This window comes from Cydia fagiglandana, chromosome 23 (assembly GCF_963556715.1).
Source record: "Cydia fagiglandana chromosome 23, ilCydFagi1.1, whole genome shotgun sequence".
In the NCBI taxonomy this organism is placed as follows: Eukaryota; Metazoa; Arthropoda; class Insecta; order Lepidoptera; family Tortricidae; genus Cydia; species Cydia fagiglandana.
Window position 1 is genome coordinate 2,464,913 of NC_085954.1, and position 21,944 is coordinate 2,486,856.

The 21,944-nt window shown below is 37.2% G+C and overlaps 1 protein-coding gene across 2 annotated transcripts in view; it reads left to right on the forward strand.

Moving 5' to 3' along the window:
* The window catches only part of LOC134675856 (irregular chiasm C-roughest protein), a 62,563-nt gene extending 42,223 nt beyond the window's left edge, over positions 1-20,340 (forward strand). Inside the window, exons 9-22 of one of the 2 annotated variants that reach the window (XM_063534160.1) lie at positions 140-242; positions 2,865-2,998; positions 4,640-4,763; positions 5,482-5,627; positions 6,154-6,307; positions 6,867-6,992; positions 7,580-7,692; positions 10,595-10,762; positions 11,623-11,726; positions 15,612-15,760; positions 16,472-16,651; positions 17,530-17,636; positions 18,574-18,679; positions 19,720-20,340. In XM_063534160.1, the coding sequence (XP_063390230.1) occupies positions 140-242; positions 2,865-2,998; positions 4,640-4,763; positions 5,482-5,627; positions 6,154-6,307; positions 6,867-6,992; positions 7,580-7,692; positions 10,595-10,762; positions 11,623-11,726; positions 15,612-15,760; positions 16,472-16,651; positions 17,530-17,636; positions 18,574-18,679; positions 19,720-19,769 (1,764 nt within the window). In that variant the 3' untranslated portion in view covers positions 19,770-20,340. The remainder of the gene's footprint in view (positions 1-139; positions 243-2,864; positions 2,999-4,639; positions 4,764-5,481; positions 5,628-6,153; positions 6,308-6,866; positions 6,993-7,579; positions 7,693-10,594; positions 10,763-11,622; positions 11,727-15,611; positions 15,761-16,471; positions 16,652-17,529; positions 17,637-18,573; positions 18,680-19,719) is intronic. The other variant, XM_063534161.1, reaches the window with a different exon arrangement.
* Positions 20,341-21,944: the final 1,604 nt, after the last annotated feature.

Below are 21,944 nucleotides of genomic sequence, written 5' to 3' on the forward strand. Positions count from 1 at the left end.
CTATTAATTGACGCATCTTATAGTTCGAATAGGGCAGTCAGCCTAGTGTGGGGATCACTGTACTGCCTCTCCTGTAATATTAATTTCAGAAATAAATATATTTTGAATTTGAATATTTCATGTATGTTTTTTGTTACAGAAAATAGAGAGTATAACAAGAAAATATAACGACATTGTTATCAAATGTGAAGTTTTCAACGAAGTTGGCAAGAGCGAAGACTCCAGAACGTTAGAAGTTACATGTAAGTTTTTAAAGTCATTCAGGAATATAAATAATCCTACGACCTTCGAATAAAATTGTAGCTTATACAGGTTGAATTTCCAAACCTAAGCTATATATATTGTTAGGTGAATACATACTGAGCAACTTTTACTATGGGCCCAATGCCGAGATCGTGAAAAAATAAATTGCCTGTCGCATACACATACGCAACCGCAAAGTTGCCTGTTGCATACACATACGCAACCGCAAAGTTGCCCGTTGAATACACATACGCAACCGCCAAGTTGCCTGTTGCATCCACATACGCAACCGCCAAGTTGCCTTGTCTGGGCACGCACTGCTTTACTCGCGCATTCGTTTCTGTGATGTGTGATCGGCGATCACATGATGGTTTTGATAATGATGATCACAAAACCACACTTTCAGGCCAATTCGAACGTACATTGACATCAAACCGATATTAGAATGATATTCATCAACATCATCATCATTTCAGCCTATATACGTCCCACTGCTGAGCACAGGCCTCCTCTCATGCGCGAGAGGGCTTGGGCTATAGTCCCCACGCTAGCCCAATGGATTGGGGACTTCACATACCCCTTTGAATTTCTTCGCAGATGTATGCAGGTTTCCTCACGATGTTTTCCTTCACCGAAAAGCTATAGTGGTAAATATCAAATGATATATTAAATATATTAAGAACGGGTCACTCGAGTGTCGAGCATTTTTCGACTAAAAATATATAGAAATAGAATGATATTGGAATCATTTCGGTTAGCTGTCATTCTCGCGGGCGTCTCGCTCGCACTAATTGCCATTATTATTAGTGACATGAAAAAGTTGTTTCACCTAGATATTAGGACCTACATAACAAAGTACAGCAGTTTATTACCTTATTACAAAATAATGTTTAATTTGTGAAACCACCAACGCTTCCCAGAATATTATGACGTCAATTAGCGGGTGTACATAATACGCACCTTATCATGACGTCAAATCAAAACAGTGAACGCAGATATGGAAATACGAATAACTTCCAACATTTAAAGTGTGACTCACGTTTATTACGTGGATTCGTGGTGGTTCAGTTGGCAGCGCGCTGGAGTATCGATCCAGAGGCCGTGAGTTCAAGTCTCACCCAACCCAAGGCAGCAATTTCTCCATTTTTTAAGCTTAATAGCATCGTTCGCAGACGTTTTTGCTTTTTAAAAATTTAAATTAGTATGGGTAGCACATAGTAATTGGTGAATTTCCAATATGACATGGAACTCTGGTGGCCGTTTAAGAACAATCTTACGGTAGACGTCGCTAGGGTCCCCTTGACCTATAATATAGTGGAAAGATTTGCTCATTTGCTGGCTATGGATGAAGTCTTGGTGGCTCAGATGGAAGAGCGCTGGAGTATCGATCCAGAGGCCGTGAGTTCAAGTCTCACCCAAGGCCCAAATTTTTCCACTTTTAAATTTATTCTAAGCTTAATACGTTTCTGCTTGTTAAAAATTTATTTAATATTATTTTGCTTCAGTGAATTGAAGTTATATTTGGTATTTCACAAACATGTCACCCCAGCGTCGGTTTTCGTGTCACCATTATTATATTATTTAGGTCAGTAAATTTTTTGTTGTTAATACGTTTGGTTTCGTGACTAGATACAGCATTGAAATAAAATATATTTGTTATTTATAACCGTGAAATGGATTGTGAATTTGACTACTCAGAAATCATAAAGAAGAAATTTAAATTCTAGGATTTGATTACATTTCTGGCCAAATAGTAATTTACCAAAGATTTATATTTTTTTCTGTAATATCTAACAACTATTTACATATTTATAACTAACTAACTATTGTAATACCTACTAATAATTGTGTATCCTGAGTCTGAAATAAATATTTTAATTTCAAATAATAAGAATTGAAAGTCGAATATATAGATAAATTTCAAAGACTAAGAAATGTTTAAGCTTTGTATTTTAAACATATTACAACAAAAAAAATTAACATTCTAGGATTTAATTTAATTTGTGGCCTGATTGTCATTTACCAATCTTTATTGGATGTTTTATTAGTGATATAGGAGGAAATATTTTTAAATGAATTTTAAGAACTTGGAGAAATATTTGTGCTTGGAATAAACTGAAATTGATGTCATTATTTTTCTTTTGTATGTTAAGTACAAGTCTTTCATCAGACAACTGCAAACATCATTTCACCCATCTTGCGATTCTTTCATCAGACAACAGCAAACATCATTTCACCCATCTTGCGATTCTTTCATCAACTGCAAACATCATTTCACCCATCTTGCGATTCTTTCATCAACTGCAAACATCATTTCACCCATCTTGCGATTCTTTCATCAACTGCAAACATCATTTCACCCATCTTGCGATTCTTTCATCAGACAACTGCAAAAATCATTTCACCCATCTTGCGATTCTTTCATCAGACAACTGCAAAAATCATTTCACCCATCTTGCGATTCTTTCATCAGATAACTGCAAACATCATTTCACCCATCTTGCGATTCTTTTGATCAGACAACTGCAAACATCATTTCTTGCGACACCCACACCGTGGCTATTTTAATGTGTTCCATTCTTATACTATAACTTTCGCTAATAATGTGTCTCTTCCCTCAGACGCGCCGACCTTCAGGACTCATCCCAAAGACGTGGAAGCCGAAATCGGGAAGACTGTCACGTTGACATGTGACGTTGACAGTTACCCGGCGCCTGACATAAGGTGGCTACATCAGGAGGAGGATCAGAATATTGTAAGTATATTTAGCAATTTTTTAACGCAATTAATGGTACCTAATGAGAAGAGCTACAAAATACCGCACGGAAATTGTGCCGCGACCAGACTCAACTGTAGGTACAGTTACCTGCAATAATATGTTAGGCTTCGAAGGCCTCAAAAGTATGTGACACGCTTATAACTCTACAAATAAGATCGTGTCAGATATTTTTGCGGCTTCGTTGCGTAACATATTATTGCAGGTACAACGCGCATGTTGACAACATCAAATAGGTACTGTAATGCCGCAAATGCGCACAAGAGGTTTGAAATCGGTAAGACTGTCATGTTGACATGTGACGTTGACAGTTACCCGGCGCCTGAGATACGGTGGCTACATCAGGAGGAGGATCAGAATATTGTAAGCATATTTTGCAATTAAAGGCTATGGTCGAACTTTCATACATTTGTGACCTTTTATTATAGAGTATCGATTTGTTTGTGGTAAACACCCCCGATGGTGTCTATTATTTAGCCCAAGTCTCAGCTTCTTGTGTTTGATAGTTTTACTTAAAATTCAATTTATTGGTACGAGCTGCGATTTGGACCGCGCGAGATAGTTTCAATAAATGTGTGATAATTAAATAAATTATGTCGAGGTTAATATGATTATTTACTCAAAATTCTCAGGAATTTGTGATTTACTGGGTTAAATAATGGAATTCCTACATAGACTGTATTAATTGCATTACTAGATTTAAACCAAAAACAAATCGGCCTTTATTTCATTCCCGTTCATTGTAATTTCAAACTTATATTGATTCCTGTACAGTTCAATTTGGCATGAACAAAAACGTTTAGATACGTCAATATTCATTTAGCAAAAGTGGCTAAAACCAATAAACTGACCACATTAAATACGAATATCGACTAAAAGCTTTTGACCACAGAATTATATACAAATTTATTGAGGTTTTCAACCGGTGCATTACCTAGTATACAAATATATTCCTAAAGCAGGCCACTGACGAGCCTTCCAAATGGATGCCGTTACAATGGATTCATCCAAATGGACGGCATCCTAATATTAAACATTGTACGTTTTTGACATTCACGGACTGATTTTGGATTGCAGCCACGCTATTTGGACTGTTGGAAGGCTCGTCAGTGGCCACCTTAATTCTAATCTTTTATCCTCAAGTATGTCAGATTGCAGATAAAGTTAAGATCTGAGGCACGAGTTTTGTATGTATAATATAATATTCCAGTGAAGTTCGCAACATTTCGTAATCGAGAACCGAGTGAGAACTGAGTGTGTTTTCAAAAGGGCTTATTATTGTATAGTTTTTCATAGAGAAATAAGCACTTTTAAAAGAGACTCCTCAACTCAACGACGCCCACACTCACAATAAACATATCAAAAAGGCAACAAACCCTCACAAAAGGTACAATAAGCGCATTACTCCATACGGAAATAAGGGATCTTGATAAACGCACGCGTTGCTTGAATACGTTCGTAAGATAAGTTTATGTGGGATGTATTTGACATTTTTTTACGAATGCTATCAATTGATCAGGTTTGTTTTAAAGATGAAATGTCTGTATGGGAACCAGGATTATTATTATTATAAGCTCTCCTAATAACAAACATTATTTTAAACTATCTTATTTGTTGCAGCGAGTCGGTAGAACTGCCAATCTGACCCTAACACTGGATACACACACAGCCGGGAGATACATATGCATAGCCAACGTACCTGGCTATCCAGAAATCGAGACGTCCGGCTCCATATTTATTAAAGGTAAGTTTAGACAAAAGAATGTTAGGGATGAATGTCTATGAACGGAGAGCGGATGGTAGACCCAAACGAGGGATGGATTGTGTGAGAGAGGGTATGAGAAAGAAAGGAGTGAGTGCTGAGGCGACGAAAGACAGAGGAGAATGGAAGAGAAAAACATGTTGTGTCGACCCCACATAACGTGGGATAAGGGAAAAGAAAGAAATTTATTTTTATTTCACAGAAATATTTTTAATCGTCGATCACAAAAATACGTGGTTAAAATAGTTTTGACTTGCACAGCAGAATGCTGTTTTGTTGCTATGTTATGTTATGTTGTGTTGTTAGGTAAGATTAGTATTTTTGCTGATCGTTTAAATAATACTTTAAAACTATTATAATAATAGTAATAGTTTTAAAGTCTTTACAAAAGATATGAACGTATTGTTGGTATAATTTATCAGTCGCTTTTCGGTGAAGGAAAACATCTTGCGGAAACCGGACTAATCCCAATAAGGCCTAGTTTACCCTCTGGGTTGGAAGGTCGAGTCGCTTTCGTAAAAAACTAGTGCCTACGCCAATTCGTGAGATTAGTTGCCAAGCGGAACCCACGCTCCCATGAGCCGTGGCAAAATGCCGGGACAACGCGAGGAAGCTAATGAAGAAGATGATGAACGTATTGTTGTCAGTAAACTGATTAGGTATCAATTGGATGTGGATTAACTTTTTGATGTTTTTTTAGGTCCACCAAAAATCCTTTCCAACTACACCCAGTTTGGGTCCCAAGGAGACAGCGTAAAGATAGAATGTGCAGCGTTTGCAGTCCCTCGCATCGAGAGCATTGTGTGGACCTTCGATGGGAAAGAGATAGATTCAATACATGACCAGGTAAGCAAACCAGATCAAAATTATAAATAGTTTTATAAATACAGAATCACCCTCCTGTTATTTCTACGTGTCCATTTCGCGTAGGCGTTGATGTAGAAGGCTTTGGGTGTGAACTAAGGTCAGAGAAAGGTTTATTAATAGAAATAACAACAATGATGACATTGATGAATGTTTTGCTTCGATATTGTTTCATAATGAACAAGACGATTATATATAACAGATTTATATATAAATACATCCATAACACAGAAACAAATGTTTGTAATAAACACGCAAATAAATGCCCATACTAGATTTCGAAACTGGAACCTCCTGTTTCATAGTTAGGGTCGCTATTGACTAGGTTAGGAGGCCGTTTCTGTTAAAGTAAGATACTATGCAAAATAACATAAGGATAAAAAAGAAGTTTCCTTTTTTTACTATGAACAAACAACATAAGGCTAGTCTTCTCTTCTTCCTTGATCCTATTATTGTATTCAATCCCTATTATTGATACAAAAATCTACCATATATATTTTCTCAACAGGATTACGCATTTCTCGAAGAAGCGCAGCCAGGCGGTGTTATAAACTTAACTCTGATCATACGAGAAAGCCAATCCAAACACTTCGGGACATATCGATGTAATGTGTCCAATGAGTATGGGAGCGATGCGATGGATATAATATTGAAGCCTAACAGTAAGTATATACAAGATTTACTTGGACATCTGCTACGACACAACCTGTTCCTTAAGAACCTAATAGAAGGAAAAATAGAGGGAAAGAGAAGAGTAGGACCGAGAAAAAATTGTATCGTCTTGGGTCGTCCCATTCGTTTTTTGTCAAGTTCTTAAATTAGTCCTATTCTGCTTTAGTCACTCATTCTACATTGAAAACCACCGACGATTGTGACGAATATAGAATGAGTGACGAAAGCAGAATAGGACTAATTTAAGAACTTGACGAAAAACAAATGGGACGACCCAAGACGATACCGAAAAAATATTTCAACCAAATAAAAGAAAAGGTTGGTCGTGTCATACCAGAAGGTTAAGTATGTGGCAGAAGATCGGACGAGTTGGAAATTGCTCACCGACGAGAGATTTTAAATATAAAGAAAAATAATACAAGATTTAGTAATTTTGTATAATCGAAAAACAAAAACCAATTAAAAGTATTGTTAACCATAATGATAGCAAAGAATTCAGAGGAATAGTATATAGCGTCAACAAAGTAGGTAACACAACTTTTGTTGCAGAAACGTTTCCACTACTAATAATACTGTTCGGGGTGACATCAGGAACAATAATGGTGGCGGCATTGATAATGCTTGTGATATTATGTCAAAGAAAGCAGAGGAAAAATAAGCAGACGCAAGTAACAGGTACATTAATCTTAATAATGTTTGTACAATATATGCAGAATTTACTGAGGATATAAGTACAGTCAACCGATTTGATTCCTTGACTACTAGATAATTGACATACATCACTCATTAAGTACTGTCGTAGAAGACAAACAAATTGATTCATTTGACATTGTCCAGGAATCAAATTGCTTGAGTCTACCTAAAGGTGAGTAAAGTAGAATCGTTAAGAAAACAACGATATTTGTACCATTTATCTATTTCTTTTTGAGATTGCCAAAATTACACATCAAAATAGCGTCAGAGGATATGCTTTTATCTTCTTAAATAATGTATTAATGTGTAACTGAACTAATCTTGACTAACATTTGTTATTAAAATTATTCATTTACAAAATACAAAATCAAATTCTCTTTTTAACAGCAATCATTCAATATATTGTTACGAAAACAGTTACAAATTTCGTTCCATTTCATTTAGTTACGAACTTACTCGCAGTTTTTCGATGTATCATCAATTTTATTTATCCCGAGACAAATGTGTCACGTGTATTAAAAGGCAATGGAATAAAGTTTTTGGGAATTCATCAATTTGTGTTGTTTCAGAAAAACCCGACGTGACAGTGACAGCGGAAGAACTGTATAAAGAAAACGACAGAAACTCCAATATCAGCGATCTCAAACTTGAACTCCGACAGGCTAACGGAAGTTGTGAAGTTGTAAGTATTGATAAAGTTACTTCGGAAATTGGAATCATTTTGTTTACTAATCCTGTAGTTTAGCTAGCAATCGCTTCAATTAAACCAGTTTAAGAAATTATACTAAATGACTTGCATTTTGCACTACCGCCTTTGATTTTCAGTTCTTCATACGCTACCCAAAGGTTCCGTCTGGAAGACATCGCTTTTTAGCAATAAAACCGCCTACTGTTACTTAGTTATAATTTTCTTCTAAATTTTCATAGTAATTTTACATGTTTTTGGAGCAAAAAAGAATATTTACTTACTTGCGCTCTTAAATTATATACTGGTGTGCCTCAAGGCACTGTTCTAGGTAGCGATATGTTTAATTTTGCAATTGTTGGTTGGAGTGTTACTTCCCACTGTCTTTCAAAATGTATAAATAGTACTTTCAGGTTAGTTTCAAAGTTTAAAGTTTGTTTTATACTGCTTTAGTAGTAGTGATATTAATATTATAGAGCACTTATTGTTAGGTACTTTTACTAAGTTTTACACTTTCCACGGATTGGAACTTTTTTACCCTTTACTTAAATGTTATTTTTCTCTGATTGTTTTCTCATAATGATAGTTGAATCCACATGTTTAAGTAATAATAATTATTTAAAGATTAGATATTTATAAAACACACTTACATACTGAATTCGTTCAAACTTTTGGGCAGTTATGCACAAAGGTGCTTTCGGCAAATATTGTCGGTCACAAAAGTCAAATAGTGAATTAAAAGTTTGTCCTCCTGAGACTCAGAAGCAGTTATTGTGTTTTTTTAGAACCTTTATCTACTGAATAAAAGTTCGAAATATATTTTGGAATATGTACGAAAATTTGTAGGCGTTTCTGGAGGCCATATGAAACCTAAACAATGTATTAATACCACGTACTGTAGCTATTAGTCGTATTGTTATGCTTTTTCCGATGCATAAATGCAACAGAAATACCAAATAAGAGCCCACGTTGCAATTAGCATAATTCTATTTAGCAAAGTTCAACATTTGCAGTGAAACTATTTTGAAGCATTCTGATTGGCTAATTGGCCAAGCGGAGTTGCGATTCAAAAGTTTGAATGCAATTGTAAGCTAGAGGATAGTTTGATGAGTTTATTTGGATCTTACCGAGTTTATGAACTATGAGAAGAGTTTTTATTTAAAAGAGGTACTATTTACTTGAAAAAAGTTGAAGTGATGCAAATTAAAATAATAATAATAAAACGGATAGTCCGCCGGTTCCTCTCTCTGCAGCCCTGACCACCGGTAGCTTGGGCCTTGCCCCGCTGCTGGCGGCACCCTAGGTTAGGTTTTTTATAATGTGTTTATATGTACTTTTTATTGTTTTGTAAGTGTTTTTATATTTTACTTTTATATTCATATTATAAAAACCTAGCCTAAGAAGAATGATGAATAAAGGAAATAAAACGTCGAAAACTATTAAAGGTTTTCTTTTATAAGATTGTGTAGCTCCATGACAATTGGCCAAACCAGTCGCACTAGAGAAATATTTAACAAAACTCAAGTCAAAGTAAGCATCAAATAGAAAATGATGTCTAAAGTAACCAAATATTATACTGTTACACCCATGTGTATGTTAAAGACAGAGGCGTGTAGGTAGAATCAAAGCTTGCAATTGCGTGTCACGATATATTTGGCCACATTGGCCTTTACCATTTATTTATTGCTTAATTTAGATACATTAGTTGAGATATAATAATATTTTCCAACTAAATAGTCGTAGAAGATCTTGTAGAGTAGACGGTTTTCCAGATATACCAAACGAATAAAATTCATACATTAAAATGCTGTCCATAAAATTCGCGAATTTTTTTTATTTGATTGTGGCTGGAACCCACAATACATTAACCACTGTCCAGCAAAGTAAAATTATATTTTCGTTAGCTTAAATAATGTTAATACCATATTTAACAAAATGATGTAACAACGCTAAAACCATTAGCTTTAATAGGGCAATAACGAACAAAATACACTTTTATTGCCCTGAAGTACTTTTTAACTCTTATTAAGACAATATTACCTTTTTGAGCTCCTAATTCGTTCATTGTTAACAATTAAGAGAGTTTATTACATTTTAGTCTAGTAGATGCTTATCTATACACTTATTGTTAGCTGACATGGAACTTTTTGTAAACAAACAAAATCACGTAAAAACACGATATTTGAATAATTAAATTGCTTTTGACAGGAGACAATAGTGGCTTTTAAAAATAATTGATTTAACGGGATTTACCGAACGCTTGGCAAAAAGTGATTGGAGTTTTTTGTACACAAAATATTCGTCAGTTTGGTTGAATGTTTTAAATGACAACACTTCGGTCAAATTCAAATAATTATTTTAAGCGTAGTAAAGGTTTACTGGGAAATTTTAATTGCTACTAGACTATTCGCAAACTACGAGGAGCAATTTGTAAAATTTGTTACGGTTTACATCCATAATCGTATTGTGCTTAGGGCCCCCCCACATTTGGCGTCTTTCGAGCGTCGGCGTCTGTCGGCGTCGGTCCAGCGCTATGGAAAAAAAATGACGTCGCTGCGCAGTTGCGTCGACGCTGCGTCGACGTTGCGTCGACGTCGGCCATAGAATTGTAGACGCCGACGCTCGAAAGACGCCAGATGTGGGGGGGCCCTTATAGTGGCCAGATTCGAACTTTAAGATAGGTACGTTAATTAAAATATCTAGAAACGATATGGATGAGAAATATCAGTGTCACTTTTGACACGGACACATCTAATCCATATCGTTTCTAGATCTCTTAATTGATATATTTTAAAATTAGCATCAGGCAGTATGTGTTGGTTACAAAGTTACAAATACAGTTACAAATTTTTGAATTAAAGGATAAATGGAAGGATACAACCTTGGTTTTCTTTCACAGGACTACCCCAACACAGGTTCAGACAGCACGCTGTGCTCCAACGCCAAGCTTGGCAGTGGCATACCACTGGCCGGCTCTGTGCCTCTCAACTCTATAAGTCAGAATAACTACCAGCCTTATAGATATAGCAACGACTATACGGACCCGGCGTATGCGGATTGTTACAAGGTGAGATTTTTAGATAAATGTAACTTATTGTTTTAAACACCCTTGCACACGCTTCGGCCCATCTGGATCTTTTGTGTAATCGCCCCTTCAAGAGCTACCTTGTTTCTACTCAAGAGCTTTTTCGACCATAAACCGTGTGTGAAAATGACGTGAAAATGAACGTCTTCTGACTATTGTCACAAAACAACATAAGATGAACATAAAAAATATATGTAAAATTTTCAGTAGAGTAAGTAGAGTTGATATAGGAAAAACTATCAATTACAAAGACATGTAGAGAAGTTTTTATTTACACAGTAAAAAGTATGCAGATAAAAAATGCTAATTTAACTGAAGCATGCACAAAACATAAAGTAAAAAAGGCTTCGCTAAAAGAAACGCCAATCCAGTGCCGGAAAAGTATCCTCTAATGAAAAAAATAAAAAAACAAAGGAATCAATAAAATTCCTAAAAGGTCTCAATCAATTCCACCTTTCAGTGTAAAAGAGAATTTTCCGGTCTTTACTCTTCTAAAATTACAATTCTGTTTTACAAGGAAAACTCGAAATGCTTTTCAATAGAAATTTTGGGATCAATTGCAATTCGAGGGTTTAATTGTTTGATTGTCATTTTGAACTTGCAATATGCTTCTTTTGAATTACAAGAATACATTTCTGTTTTTTCATATTAGATTTTGTTTACAAAAACATGCTTTTGATTTGAAATATGTTATCGGATCAAATTTGAACTTATACGTACTTTACTCGTAAAGTTAATAAAAATCGTTTGATAAAAAGAAGAAAAATACCGTCAGAGATAAAAAAAACTAGCAACGAAAATATTATCTTTTTTGAAAAAAAAATACAATTTTTTGTCCGCAGGTAAACGGCTACCAGACCTACGTGCATTATGGGCACGATTACACCCCCGGGTCTTTGAGAGTACAATCGCCCACGCTCAGCGCGGACAAATTAACTCCTAACAGGTAAAGCTCGATCATAGATTATCTCCTATTAAACACCGCACTTGGGCGAATCCAATTTTTGACCGACACTTTTCACGTCTCTGGGCCCGATTCGTACTTTAAGATTTCATTTCATTTTATTTCATTCATTTCATTTCATTTATTGCAGAACCAATACGTCAATTAATAGATCTAGAAACGATATGGATTAGACATGTCAGTATCAAATGTGACGTTTCTTCAAACAAAAGCGTCACTTTTGACACTGACACATCTAATCCATACGACGTTTGAGTTATATGAACTTAGAGGATATAACCAAACAGAGTAGCCATTAACAGGTGTTCCCGTCTGTCGAAAATAGGTGGCCAATTGTCATACACATTGTATGGACTGACGTTTATCTGACATGGCTATTTTTACGTTTGACGTGCCTCGCAAAAATCGCCCGACTGTATCGTACCGAAAATTACAGACAAGGCGTTTCCATTTGGTAATAATATGAAATATTAATTCATTAAAAACAGCGTTGTAATATCGTGCCGCGTTATTAGCATTAAATGAACCATCTAGTGGTAAATTATGATCTACGTCCAGTTTGTTACTCTCATTTGAGTAATGTGACACCATTACTTGCCGTCATGCGTACAGTTTTGATTAATTGCGCCTGTCAATTGCGAGCAAATTAATTTTAGTGCCTCTGTTGTCCAATTTGTGAGTCGTTCGAATTAAAAATGAATGAATAAGGGCTCATATAGACGATGCGAGAACTCGCATGCGAGTTTCATTACATTGCGGGTTTTGATCGGTCGGTTGAATTGGACGTAACCAATAGCCCGCAATGTAATTATATCAGCCCTTAGTTCCGAAAGGATGTTTATGTTTGATGTAGAGTACGTTTATGATGTTATATTTTTGTTACTTTCCAACATATCCATGTCGTGTTTGTAGGGTTATGCGAAGTCCGTAGAGAGGGGGAGGACACGACAACCCTGAAGTCTGGTAACTTGCTCTACCACCGGGAGGGCGACCAACAGTCCCAAGGTGGTGTCGGGTTTCTCGTTCACAAGTCCCTCATAAACAACATAATAACCATCGACAGTGTGTCGAGCAGGGTCGTATACCTAATACTCAGAATATCCAAAAGATATTCGCTGAAGGTCATTCAGGTATACGCACCGACCTCGTAACACTCCGATGATGAAGTAGAGGCTATGTATGAAGACGTAAGTAGGGCCATACATACTTCTAAAACCTACTTTACTGTTGTTATGGGGGACTTCAACGCAAAGTTGGGCAAGAGAAGCGGTGATGAGTTGAGAGTGGGGCAATTTGGGTATGGGCAACGGAACCCTAGGGGTCAGAGGCTGGCCGACTTTCTGGAGAGAGAGGAACTCTTCGTGATGAACTCTTTCTTCCAGAAGCCGCCTCACAGGAAATGGACCTGGATGAGTCCTGACGGTTCCACGAGAAACGAGATAGACTTCATCATGACCGACAAGAAACGGATATTCAGCGATGTCTCTGTGATCAACAGGGTAAAGACCGGTAGTGATCACCGAATCGTAAGAGGCTCACTGAATATCAATATTAAACTTGAAAGGTCCAGCCTGATGAAGTCTACGCTCCGACCTACTCGAGCCCATGTTCAAAACCCCGAAAGCTTTCAACTCGAGCTCTCTAACCGCTTTTCTTGCCTAGAGAACTTGGCTTCAGTGAACGAAATCAACGACGGGCTAGTGGAAACTGTCCACACAGTAGGGTCTAAGTTTTTTAGACCCCGCCGTAAAGATAGACCTCAGAAATTGACCGAGCAAACCTTAAACCTCATGGCTGAACGACGCTCGCTACAGTTGCAGTCTCCCGATGACGCGAAGTCATATAGGCAACTCAATAGACGTATATCTAAGTCCTTGCGACATGATCTGCGTCTCTTTAATACTAACCGTATTAAAGAGACTATTGAGCGAAACCAAGGCTCCAAAGTGTTCGCAAAGGACAAGTCTATTGGGCAAAGCCAGCTGACGAAGCTGAAACGGGAAGATGGCAGCATAGCGTCGAGCAAAGCGGAGGTTTTAGGCGAGATCGAGAGGTTCTATGGACAGTTATACACTTCGATCGCAAAGCCCGTCGACAGCTTGGTAGGAGATCCAAGAGCCAAGCTGTCCCGACATTATACCGAAGATATCCCGGATATCAGTCTGTACGAGATTAGGATGGCCCTGAAGCAGCTTAAGAACAACAAGGCGCCGGGAAAAGACGGAATCACTTCAGAGCTTCTGAGAGCGGGTGGAACACCGGCACTTAAAGTCCTCCAGAAGCTCTTTAATTCCGTCTTGTGCGAGGGCAAAACGCCTGAAACATGGAATAGAGGCGAGGTGGTGCTGTTTTTCAAAAAAGGCGATAACAGCCTATTGAAGAACTACAGACCCATCACGCTTCTGAGCCATGTCTATAAGCTGTTTTCAAGGGTCATCACGAACCGTCTCGAACACAGACTTGATGACTTCCAGCCTCCCGAACAAGCCGGGTTTCGAAAAGGCTATAGTACCATAGACCACATCCATACGCTGCGGCAAGTTATACAGAAGACCGAAGAGTATAACTTACCATTATGCTTAGCGTTTGTGGACTATGAGAAAGCCTTCGATTCGGTGGAAACATGGGCGGTGCTTGAGTCTCTTCAGCGATGCCATATTGACTATCGGTACATCGAAGTGTTGAAGTATTTGTATAGTAACGCCACCATGTCGGTCCGAGTACAGGAGCAGAGCACGAAGGCGATTCCATTGCAAAGAGGCGTAAGGCAGGGAGACGTTATCTCTCTGAAACTGTTTACTGCCGTAATGGAAGACACCTTCAAGCTCCTGGAATGGCAAGGACTTGGCATCAACATCAACGGCGAATACATCACTCACCTTCGGTTTGCCGACGATATCGTAGTCATGGCAAAGTCGATGGAGGAACTCAGCATGATGCTCGATGACCTCAACCGAGTTTCACAACGGGTGGGCTTGAAAATGAACATGGACAAGACGAAACTTATGTCAAATGCCAATGTTGTGCCCATCCCAGTCTCTGTTGGGAACTCGGTACTCGAAGTTGTTGACTCGTACATCTACCTAGGACAAGCAGTCCAATTAGGTAGGTCCAACTTCGAGAAGGAGGTCAACCGCCGAATCCAACTCGGTTGGGCAGCGTTCGGGAAACTACGTAATGTCTTTTCGTCCGACATACCTCAGTGCCTCAAGACGAAAGTCTTTAATCAATGTGTGTTACCAGCGACGACTTACGGCTCCGAAACGTGGTCTTTCACTATCGGCCTCATCTCAAAATTCAAAGTCGCTCAACGAGCTATGGAGAGGGCTATGCTCGGAGTTTCTCTGCGTGATCGAATCAGAAATGAGGAGATCCGTAGACGAACTAAAGTCACCGACATAGCTCACCGGATTAGCAAGCTGAAGTGGCAATGGGCAGGCCACATTGCGCGCAGAGAAGATGGCCGATGGGGTCGAAAAGTGCTCGAGTGGAGACCACGGACTAGCAAACGCAGCGTAGGACGTCCACCCACAAGATGGACGGACGACCTTGTTAAAGCCGCCGGAAGACGCTGGATGCGGGTGGCTTCCAACCGGTACGAATGGAGGTCCAAGGGGGAGGCCTATGTTCAGCAGTGGACGTCTTATGGCTGAGATGATGATATCCATGTCGCAGCTTTTTGGTTAAATTAGCCAGCCAATTAGACGCCTAGGCCGTTCATTAAACGCCTCTAATGAAATGGCGCAAAGGATGACATAACGAGATGTGTATTTGTGTAATTTCTATTCGAAAAAACATTGATTGTATGGGAGCGGCTTTTTGGCTGCGAGTTAGTGCTGTTCTTAATTGTATATCCTATTGTTGTAGATCTGTCAATGGTAGTCTTCCAAGGAGCGTAGATACGTCTTCAACAGTGCAATTTAACCCTGGGAATGGGTCGCAGAACAACTCGCTACAACGCAAAAGGCAGGATAGCAGCAACGCGTTGAACAACCTTGGGTTGCCGACCACTGAAGGTAAGATTTTTCTACAAGTATCTATATATGTTTTATTTATTTATGTGTTTACTCTTTTATTTTCTGTTTATTTTCCTTTGTCAGGCTGTTGACATAGGCCTCCTCCAGGCGGCGCCACTCCTCGCGGTTTTTTGAAAATCTTCTCCAGTCTTCAAGTCATCTTCCCCTAGTCTAATAAAACGTGGTCTTCTCTTCCCAGAGTGCCACAAGCCTACGTCACAATAACATGGCCGCTATATAATAGCGCTATCGCATATTATCATATAGCGCTGTCGCGTGATGACGTAGGCTTGTGTCAGTCAGGTGACCTAGAAAAGACGGGAAGAGAGTACCAGGCGGAGTATATTATTATACCATGCATCTTCCCATCTTTTGTACGGTTTACATTGCGGTCTTTTCTATCCTCTTTGGTACCATTCTGTGACATCTTTTGTCCATTTGTCCTTTTGTGACCATCATGTGCCCGGTCCATTTCCATTTAACACATTCATGGCCACTAAGTGTTACGGGTTACGCTCGTAGCGCGTATAGCCACCATTCGCCGTATGTAGCGCGTAGTCGCTAAGAACAGTGTACCCGACAGTCGGGATCTTGGCCCTGAATGTGTTACGTGTTCGGATTCTCTGGGAGACGTCTTCTATTTTGGTCGTTTTCCTAATATCTGAGAGTCTGCAGAACCAATGATGATTAACTAAACTTATTTTGTTCTAGTGAGTCGGGTACCAAACGGCGGTATCATACAAGGAGTTGACGTCCGTTACGCCGCCACATACGGCAACCCCCACCTGCGATCAGGGGCCTTAGGCTTCACTGTGAACACGGCGAAGCCTGCATCAACTCCCGCGCCCCCGCCTTACTCGTCCGTGCGAAGTTCCGTTGTGATGCCTTCAGGTGAGGTTTTAAGACTTGTTTTGAAAAAAAAAGACCCATGGCCATTCTGTCCGAATTCTGTTGTAAAAGCAGTTTCTTTATAGGATCTATTGAAATTGCTCAATCTAACTACAACAGTCAGTATGGAATGTATTATTTTCAAATTTTCTTTCAGTTTTTAATATATTATGGTACCTAAGTGTTTTAACTACTTATACCAAAAATCAAAATAATTTACACTTTTTATTGTTAGGGACAAACAAATTATCAAACACACAAACACTACTAAAAAACAATTCACAACACTACTATCAAGAAGTAAAAACACTACATGTATAAATAACAAACCGAAATAAATGTCATATACGACGAAAAAATTACCAAAGCTTCCAGTGCCCAGGGCTGAAAACAAAGCTGGCCTAGGCACTGGAGGCCTTGGTCACTAACTCTTCGTATAGGACATTTATTTCGGTTCGTTATTTATATAGTAGGTAGTGTTTTTATTTTATAATAGTGTTGTGGAGTATAATATTTTAAACTTTCGCGTTTTGAACACATATTAACTCACATTATAGACGGGTTTAACGCGAATTTTATTCAATTACCTTGATTTACCGACGTTTCTCTCTCAATCTCTCTCAAAATCTCTGTTTTGACATTTTGCTGGGACATCAGTCAGCCGCGACCACGACCAGTGAAACCTGTGTGGAAACGTCGGTAAGGTAATTGAATAAAATTCGCGTTAGACCCGTCTATAATGTGAGTTAATAAGTGTTGTGGAGTGTTTTTTGTAGTGTTTGTGTTTGTGTTCCCAACAATAAAACGTTTAAATTTTTATAATTTTTCGTTTTAGGTTTGTAATAGGTACGTTGTATTCTTATGAAATCCGTTTGTTGTAGGTACATCGTCACACTCGATCACATCACCGACGAGTTTAGCGTCACCGCAGTGCGCAACTAGCCCTATAACAACTTCTACAATGTCTACGGATAGCACGCAACCGGCGGTGAGTTTATGGTTTTAGACTAACATTGTATTGTGATGTAGAATTTGAATTTTTTTTTCGATTGAAATTTTTATTGGAATCAATATGGGGGTCAAAGTCAAGTCAACAGATCAAAGAGATTAGAAGTAAAGTAAAGTACTTAAAATATTTATTAATTTTAAACTGTGTACATAAGATGGAGATATCAAATCAACAGTTTGCCCATTACGAGCATACAATATGATCTTAAAACTACTAACTAAACTAGCTTACTGACTAACTTATACTTAACATAATACTTAGAAGTACATAATAGAGAATACACAAGGTAAATTATATGGGATAACTCACGTATTATTAGTCATTACATACAAACTTCCGATTAAAAACCTGTCAAATGCGTGTCGGACTCGCTCACCGATGGTTCGGTACAATTTAACTTTTTTTTTTCGTTTTACAAATTTATACTTTTGAGATTTTCCCCCCTTTATTTGTAATGTAAGGCGATAATTACTTGCCAAATTTCATAGTTCTAGGTCATCGGGAAATACCCTATAAATTTTGATTCTCTTGAGTGTCTAAATTTACATTTTTTTGCGGCATACACGGCCATCTTTTTTTACGTAACTTAGGAGTTTGATTTTTTTACAGCTAAAAGTGACCGTAGACTTGAGTATATGGTTTTAATTTGAATTCAATACCTTTACGCTTTCCCGAGATAAAGGCTCTTGACAGACCGACGGACGGACGGACTACAGAGTGATCCTATAAGCGTTCCGATTTTTGCTTTTGAGGTACCTAGGGAACCCTTCTTCTTCTTCTTCGTTACACTCTTGACAGAGTGGTCGTGGCCATTATGTAGACTTTTGAGCGACTTGTTTGTTTGAGGGAACCCTAGATATTAAAATATTAGTAAGATTAGGATATTATTCTAATTTCTGTTACATTTTCTCCTTAGATCGGGGTTGCAACATCATCGGCGACACCACAGTCGCCCAGCGCCCACTACATACTAGCCCCATCGAATAGAACCATTAGCAATGCTGTTACTGTCACTAAGAAAGGTAAGTTGAAAATTATTTAGCCCATACTAGCGTCTCTCAAGCGTCGGCGTCTAGTCAACTCTATCAGCTCGGCCACTATTGCGCGACTGGCGGCGGCGGCAGCGGCAACCATAGGTTGAAGCGGACCTTTCGTTCCCACCTATGGTTACCACCACCACCACCACCAAGTCGTGGCCAGGCCGCTAAGCTCCTGGTTGATGTTGCCGCAACTGCGCGGCGACATAGTATAGTATAGTATCGTTTATTGCAAAACATGGTATAATACAAAAGATGTTACAATGGAAATGGGTCGCATGGCACCCTGGTAGGGTATGGCAATTATCCTTATAACTAAATACATTAACTAAATATAATATTTAGTACAGAAAAATAGTCTTACTTAACGTTAACTTATATTATTACTACATATTTATTACTATCTAAGTATAGGAACTTTGTTTTCAATCATAGATCATCCTGCATAAATTCTTCGATGGTATAGTATGATTTTTTTAATAGAATGGACTTGAGTTTATTTGAAAATAAATTCATTTTTTCTTGTTTTTTTCATCATTTCCCACATAATTTTCCATAGCGCTGACTAGACGCCAACGCTCAAAAGACGCTAGTATGGGGTCTCTCTCATCAGTACTTTTTAGGTGTACCAGCTTTTAAAGATGAAGTCAGATTCTTCAATGTGCTAATTTTTATTCCTACTATGCTTATCTCTGTGTCATTATCATTATTGTAGATTTTGACTTCTAAATTATTGTAGATTTTGACGCAAATTTTAATGACGTTTAAATTTTAGTTTGCTTTGACTTTTTAAATACAAAATAAATAAGGTACTTAATTTTATATTTTCGATTATTGGGCATTATTTTATTTAAAATTTACCGATAGCTTTTTAATTTACCTAGAGTATCCTTTTCATCTGAGGACCCATTTCAGTTTCGTATCTTTTCATGATTTTTGATTTTAAATAATGCTCAAAATGTATGTTTATTTGTTAGTTTAAAATGTACAAATCTCACAGAACATTAATATAAGTATAACATTAGTATCTTTTTCAGGTAATGGCCTCCAATCACCGCTAGCGACGCACGTGTAATAAAAAAATAAAAGACATTTACCAAAATAACTATAAAAGTAGTGACAGTGAAAACTATGAATAGTAAATTAATATTCTGGTCATTAATATTTGATCACTCACACAATACATATAACTATAACCATGGTCAGATATTAATCACTAGATTTTACAATTATATTAATGACAATGATGTTGTTTTTGTTAAAAAAACTAGTGACAAAGTTCGGTTTAAAAATGTTACGAAAATCAGTTCGAAAACTGTTATTTTACTTCGTCAATTTTCAAGAACACTAAAAGTGACTTTCAAAACACTTAAACTGACTTTCAAAAGTGCGTGTGTTATTAATAAAAATTAAAAAGTTTTGTAAAAAGTCAATTTCAAATATCCGACTGATATTCTTGTTGCTATTTGTAATTATATTTCAGAATAGTTATAGATATATGTAACTAATTATGTATAGGTTCATGTATCATGCAAAATTAGTTATTCTTGATTATTTCTAATATGTTTATAATATTGTAACTGTTATAAATATAAGTGTCATCGCATTATTCTGTTTTCAAAAAAAAATACACTATTTCGTCGGGTGACAAGCAAAAGTCACTAACTACACGTGTTACAAGTGTAATAAAGTGCATTGTTACTTTAATTTTTTGATAGTACTTAGTGACTTTTGCTTGTCACCCGACGATTTCATTTCATTTATCTTAGATGACAGAATCAACAACTTTTTATTCTCTTTGTAAATACGTATTACATAATTTCAGTCTTGAGACTACTTATTCAGCGGTTTTACAATTTTACAAGGACATCACTTCTACTTATCTATACAAGGACAACAATGTTTTTAATTGTCATTCTTCCTTGTCAAAAACCGAATACAGTAAAAGTACAAAACTTTGCCCTTTAAAACATTGCCCTCCGCGTCACAGTTCAGTAAAAGCGAAATTATTCGAACAATGAGATACGTCAAATACTAGATATTGAAACGATATGGATCGGATATGTCAGTGTCAAACAAGTGTTTCTTCAAACAAAAACGTCACTTTTGACACTTGTTTCAATATCTAGTATTTGACGTATCTCATTGTTCGAATACAGCTGCTAGTTACAGATACGCTTTCTTCACTTTCTTCAGAAACTGTATCTGTAACTACTTTTAAGTAATTTCGCTTTTACTAAACTGTGACGCAGTGGGCAAAGTTATAATAAAGGGCAAAGTTTTATACTTTTACGGTACCTAAATAATTATATATTAAGCTCGATTGGCGTGGCCACAGCTATTATGCTCCAAAATATTATTTTACTATGCATAAAAATATTGCATGCCATAACGTTAAAATTGTAAAACTTTCTGTTTAAGTATATGCCGAGATAATTTTGTAAATGCAGTGTATGTGGCTGGTTTTTACACCATGTTTTTACATTTGTAAGTAAGTGTGGCCTATGTATCATAACTGCTAAAATTTACATTTTATACTTACCAGCTTTCGAATTTCCACCTAGTTATAAAATTAAGCTTTAATTTGTCTACGAAAATGTGCCATTTCCATATCTCATACACATATCTTTATATTAAAATTATTAGGGCAAATTGATCAGAAATAATAGCACGGATCTTCCATTTTGTTTTATAGTGCAATGTCAATTAAAAATGTTTTTCTTCAAAGTTTAATAAATTATTTCAAATATTATTTTATAGTAAAATATTTCATCGACATATAGTATATTTACCGCTTATAATACGCTCAATCTTTACAAATGGATTTGTGACGTTATCTATGAAAAGGGACCTTATTGTCAATGGCGCTTACGCCATTATTAACTCTCCGATATAAATACATTGCCGCGCGACGCTGTGCGGCGTAAGCGCCATCGACAATAAGGTCCCTTTTCATAGATAATGCCCCATTTTATTTCAAATTTTAATCTAAGACTGATTAGACTAACCTTCACATTGCCTAAATTCATTTGTCGAAAAGTTCAATAATAATTAGTGAAGACTGGCAACATTCTATTTAGCCTTGAGATATTGTTGCTACAACCTTACATAATGGCAACATTGGCAACAATGCTCCTACAGATGTAGTGCACAATTATGTTCCATTCAAACTTAGTTTTTCTGGCATCTTTGTCCATCATTTTTGCCATTTTTTGTTGTAAAATCGTTTCGTCTTCCTCGCGTTGTCCTG